Consider the following 6000-nt stretch of genomic DNA (forward strand, 5'->3'; position numbering starts at 1 on the left):
CAGAGCAAGCAGGAATCATCTTCAGCCCTGAAAAGTCAGTTAAACATTTTTAAAGGCCAAAGTGTTTTAAGACTCTCGTCTTAAGACTTATTATGATGGCCCTGGTAAGAAAGAGAAAAGCAAGGATAGGTGTTTCTGACTAATGCATCAGGACAGAGAGAGACAGAGACAGAGAGGGGGGAGAGGAGAGAGGGAAGGGAAGAGAGAGGAGAGAGGGAGATGGGGACAGAGCGAGGGGGGAGAGAGAGGAGATGGGGGACAGAGGGAAGAGGAGGGAGGGAGAGAGGGAAGGAGAGAGAGAGAGAGAGAGAGAGAGAGAGAGAGAGAGAGAGAGAGAGAGATGCTAATGACCAAAATGGCAAATGAAGTAATCGGTTCAGTTAGCGAGAAGAGAAGCTCAAAGATGAGCGAGATCAACTTTAGAAATGGGAAGAGTCGGCACAAGCCGGGGCGCTGCGAGCCCCCGCCGTGCGCGCGCGCCGGGTCCGGCCGGGAGCCGGAGGTGGGGAGCAGGGCTGTCACCGCTTACCCAGGTGCAGCGTGAGGTTGATGGAGTTGGGGTACTGCACCCCGGCCAGCATGGTCTGGCTCTGCCACCAGGTGGTGTCGGCCTGGTTGTTGTAGTCGGTGAGGAAGGCGGCCCCGTGCTGCAGGTGGGGCTGCCCGGCGTCGCACAGGTGACAGGACTTGGTGACCCCGGTCACCCCGGTCTGCACACAGTACTCCTCGGGCGGAGTCCCACACGTGTTGGTGGCCACCACGGTCACGTTGAAAGCCGCATTGACGAACTCGGGCATGCAGCGCTGCGGCCGCCCGCGCTCGTCCACGCACTCGTCCATGGCCGCCCGGGCGCAGCCCGCCGCGGCGGCCGCCAGCGCGACCCACACCGGCCAGAGTCGCCCCCAGGGCCGCAGGGCCGGCGCGGCCCGCCCGCTCGGCCCCATCCCGCCGCCCGCGCGCTGGGCTCCGGCGAAGGCCACGGCGCCGGCGCGTGCCCCTCTCCTCGCGGCGTCCCCGAGGCCGCTCCGCGGGCTGAGCCTGGGGGCCCTCGGGCGCGGCGCGGGCGCTGGCGCTGGCGGTAGCGGCGGTGAGACGCGCCGGTGGGCGCCCCGGTGAGGCCCGTGCGGCTGGCTGACCCGGGTCCCCGCGCGCCGCCTCGCGCCTCGCTCGCCCACCCGGCACACACAGCCCGCGCTCCGCGCCGACCCCCGACTTCCGAGCGCGCACCCGCGAGCGCGCCCCGGGGAGGAAGGAGCAGGGGGTGGGGTCGGCGGGGTGGGGTGGGGTCTGGCGGAGGAGCAAGCCCAGCCCCGGCCTCCGCGCGGCCGCTCCCGCCGCCCCCGAGGCTGCGCCCCCGCCCTCCGCGCGCTCCAGACTGCGCGTCGGTCCCGGCGAGCGCGGCGGGGGCGGCGGGAGGGGCGCGGGAGGGGGGGCGGGGATCGGGGGCGGCGGGAGGGGGGCAGGGGGCGGGGAGGGCCGGGACGGAGGGAGGGCCGCGGGGCGGTGCATGCCGGGAGGGAGGGAAGGTTAGGCGGCCAGGACCGGCCTCCGAGCACCGGCGTCGCGCTGGGGACCTCGGCCTCGGCGTCCCGGCCACTCCGGTTTGGGGGGTTGGGGGAAGTGGAGAGTCAGGAGACGGGGCCCCAAAGGGGCGGCGCGGGTCGGCAAGGTCGTTTGGGTTCGGGGCCTCGGGCCAACTTGGCCGGAGGCAGGCGAGTCCCCGCCCAGCCAGGTGTCTCCGAGTCCGTCCCGCAGGGCCACCGCCCCGGGGGCCTGGAGCACAGGCGCCCAACGCCGGAGCGGCCACCCCGAGGGTGGTCCCCGTCCTGCGGACCCCCGCGCTGACCCTGCCGAGGAGCGACCCGGGTGTCGTGGGGCCGGTGGGGGGCACCATTTCTGGGGAATAAAGGGCCTGGTGGCGGCACCAGAATGATTGTCCCCCCAGTTGGAGCGATTTCCTGCCGCTGAATTAGAAGTGTGACCATTTGTTTCACCGAGGCTAGGAAGGAAGTGAAAGGGCTGGGAACCGAATGACACTTCTCCCCTGGGGACACAGACCCACTGCGCCAGGCTTCCAGTGCGTTGTTTGTGTTCCCCAACTTGCCTTTAAAAGACTCGAAGTTATCTGGATTCTGACATCCTCCTTCTCGGGCCTGCTGAGTCACGGAATATTCTCCGTGCCAGAATGACTCAGTCCGCAGAACCCCAGCCAGAAGATCAGGAGGTTTTTTTGTCCCAGATCAGAACCTGGGCACTTGCCCAGCCCTGATAGGCCCGGCAAAGACCTGAGCAGGGCGAGTTGCTGTCAAAATGGACCAGTCCAAGGCAGCGGGTTTTGAAACCTTTGAAGTCTCGGAGCCAAGTAGTGACGTAAATAAAATGAATGCTCCTGAGGATTCTTAATCATTCCTAATTAGGAGAATCACGTGCTACTTGTAAAGGGTGGACACTGTTGTTCCTTTATTTGATGATGTGGGTAGACATTATGCCTGGCTAAAGATCTCTAATGATCTTCACCCTTGGCATGCCTTTGGGAAATAAAGTGTGGGGACCAAAATACTGTATTTTTTCTCTCAGTTGAGTTAAGGCAAAAAAAATCAATAAAGCAAAATAAATGTATTCCCTTACACTCAGAGGGGACGATATTCTCATTTCATCGTAGTGAAGAACCTGTATCATTTAGCATGTAGTACCTGAGCGTAGAACAAGATGACTGTGTTAGTTGTGAGTAAAGCTATAGATCTTAATGTTTGCATATTTAATAAACATTAGTTCATTTGCCTTATTTTAAAATATCAGTATTTTACTAGATATTGACAAGGCAAAGGCATGTCCAACTAGGATTACAGGCCTGAGCCACCGTCGCCGGGCTGAGATTTTTCTTCTTATTGCAAGTTAAGCTGTTTTTCCAAGAATCTTAAAGGAAGCACGTGTGTGTGCACACGTGTGTATGCAAGACCACTTGAACTCAGGGCCCACTTGAATCACAGTTCCATTTCTGGCTTTTTGGTAGTTTATTGTATGTAAGAGTCTCACAGATGGGTGCTGGTGGTACACACCTGTAATCCTAGCTACACAGGAGGCTGAGATCTGAGGATCACCATTCAAAGCCAGCTGGGGTAGGAAAGTGTGAGATTCTTATCTCCAAGTAATCACAGAAAAGGCCAGAAGTGGTGCTGTAGCTCAAGTGGTAGAGTGCTAGCCTACAGCAAAAGGAGGTTAGGGACAGCACCTAGAGGTCAAGACCCAGGTCTTGGGAGAAGGGGTGGAGGAGGAAGAGTCACAAGCCAGTCAGCAGTGGCTCATGGCTGTAATCCTAGCTACTCAGGAGGCTGAGATCTGAGGTTCAAAGCCAGCACGGGCAAAAAAGTCCATGAGATAGATTCTTTTCTCCAATAAAGTCCTCAGAAAAAGCTGGAAGCGGTGTTGTGGCTCAAGTGGCAGAGCACTAGCCTTGAACACAAAGAGGCTCAAGAACAGTACCCAGACTCTGAGTTCAAGCCCCAGGACTGTGGGGGGAAATGTCTCACAGATTTTCCTGTCTTGGCTGACTTCAAACTACAATCCTCATATACGAGCCTCCTGAGTAGCTAGAATTACAGGCACGAGCCACTGGTACCTGGCTTCAGAACCTTTTAAACACATGATCTTAACTTCTTGAAAGCTCCACATAATGTGATATGTAGAAGAAAAATATAAACAGATAGTTGAGTTCAGATCCTATAAAACATGATCTTAGTGCCCAGCCATCAGTACCTCTCTATGCAGCAAGGCAGGTAGGGTGACAGGATGTTGTTTCTTACACAGGCAAGAGAGCTCTGCAAATGTTTTATTTTTTTTTATTGTAAAGATACTGTACAGAGGGGTTACAGTTACATGAGTAAGGTTATGAGTACATTTCCTATAGAGCATTGTTACCCCCCTTTTGTTTTTCTCCTACTGTCCCTTTCCTCCCCGTGCAAATGTTTTTAATCCCATTTAGAATGCCAAAGAAAAGAGAGTTCTACCTATGGGGATCTAGATAAATAATTTCAAGGAACTATGTTCATTGGCCTGGCTTTGGTCACCTGCAAATCCCTAGTAAACCCATCCCTATCCTCTGGGTGAACAGAGGTATGTGATTGTTATCACACAGGAAAACTGTAGAGCTTGAGGCAAGCAGCTCCGAAGTTGCTGTAGTCAGGAGAGAGCAGATGATGAGGCAGGAAACAAAAAACCGATGTAAGACAAGCACTAGTGACTCACACCTGCAATCCTAGCTGCTCAGGAGGCTGAGATCTGAGGAACTCAGATCCTCAAATCAAAGCCAGCTTGGACAGAAAAGTTTGTGAGACCCATATCTCCAGTTAACCACCCAAAAGTCAGAAGTGGAGCTGTGGCTCAAGAGGTAGAGCACCAGATTAGAAGGAAAATGCTAATTCAAGCCTCAGTTCCAGTGCTCTCGTGCGCGCGCACACACACATACACACACACACACACAAAATGTCTCCACTTTCACCATGTATGATATGAGAGAAATTGAAGTTTATCCTTTCAAGATGGCAGCTTTATTGGTGTTTATCCTTTTACCATTATCAATGTTTATTTTCTCATTTGTTAGTCTTTCTGACCTCATTTGTCCTGTACTGTTTCCAAATCTAAACACCACTATACAAGACACTTTATCTTTTATATTTAGAAGTAAAATCTATACACGAAAGTTGCTATTAATAATATAACCATTTCTCTCTTTTTAAAATTCCACTGAAGCAGAGGATGTTTTTCCTATGGAGAGCAAAAGGAACTAAAACTCAAAGTAATTAAGCAACCTCTCATAGGCTAGTAAGGAGCAAAACCAGACCAAGAGGCTGTGGGTTCTGGCTCCTTAGGGCCTCTCCCCTCCGCCCCTATTTTATAAGGTCCCCATAGGGAAAAAGGTAAAAGAATAGCTGTCTTACACCTCCAATGTTTTTGGGTTATCAAATGGGAATGCAAAATTAGATGAAAATTAATGTGATACTAGAAGAGAATTACAATATCCCCTGCAAAGTTACAGTTACTTACACACGCTACTCTGTGGAAGGCTTATAGATCCTGTCTGGGCACTTGGTACAAGTCCAAGCATAACAAGATAAGCTATCTTGTGTGGCCTGTGCAGGTAAAGACAGGAATCCTCTTGCATGAGGTAAAGTCCTTTCTTTTCCCAAGCCTTATGCTCGCCATCTTGAAAGGATACTAGTTTTGAAAAGGAGTGGATAAAAGGACATGCACATAGTTTGTACAATTTTAAAACCGAGCTTTATTCCAGTATACAAGCACGATAAAAAAGGAAGCATTTCCAAACACTAGTAACAGACCTACCTAATCCTAACCCGAAATCTTCTCATCAATCAACAGAAAAAAGAACTTCAGTTCTCTCTCTTTTTTTTTTTTTTGGATCGGTCATGAGGCTTGAACTCTGAGCCTGGTGCTGTCCCTGAGTTCTTCAGCTCAAGGGTAGAGCCACAGTACCACTTCCAGTTTTCTGGTGGTTAATTGAAGAGTCAAGTCTCAGGGACTTTCCTGTCCCGGCTGTCTTTGAACTATGATCGTCAGATCTCAGCCTACTGAGTAGCTAGGATTACAGGCGTGAGCCATCAGCACCCGGCTTACATTTTTATTATTTATTTATTACTATTAATTATTACTCACAGGTAAACTACATCTCACAACAGAAAAAAAGATAGATCTTTCATTGTGAGAATTCAAAATATCTCTAACAAGTTAACTCCCAATGATTAATTACTATAAATAAGAAATTCTTTTTAAGCTAAAATTTCTCATTGTAGTGTTCTCTGGCACTTAATTGCTCACAGTTTGTTTCCTTATTTTCTTACATAGTAATATATGGCAGCAGGGATTTTGGAGAGTATTTGGAGGTCATGTTAAAATAGAAACATCATCTATAATATATTTTTCCTAATCCAAGACCTTGAGTTCAAATCTAGTACCACAAGAAGAAAGAGGAGGGGAAGGAGGAGG

At 51.4% G+C, this 6000-nt stretch overlaps 1 protein-coding gene across 1 annotated transcript in view; it reads right to left on the reverse strand.

Moving 5' to 3' along the window:
* Window positions 1-1218, reverse strand: part of Lamc1 (laminin subunit gamma 1) — a 117317-nt gene extending 116099 nt beyond the window's left edge. Inside the window, exon 1 of the mRNA XM_070034299.1 lies at window positions 530-1218. Within this exon, the coding sequence (XP_069890400.1) occupies window positions 530-944 (415 nt within the window). The 5' untranslated portion in view covers window positions 945-1218. The remainder of the gene's footprint in view (window positions 1-529) is intronic.
* Window positions 1219-6000: the final 4782 nt, after the last annotated feature.

Source organism: Dipodomys merriami, unplaced genomic scaffold, assembly GCF_024711535.1.
Source record: "Dipodomys merriami isolate MVZ:Mamm:240054 unplaced genomic scaffold, mDipMer1.0.p SCAF_24, whole genome shotgun sequence".
Taxonomy (NCBI): Eukaryota; Metazoa; Chordata; class Mammalia; order Rodentia; family Heteromyidae; genus Dipodomys; species Dipodomys merriami.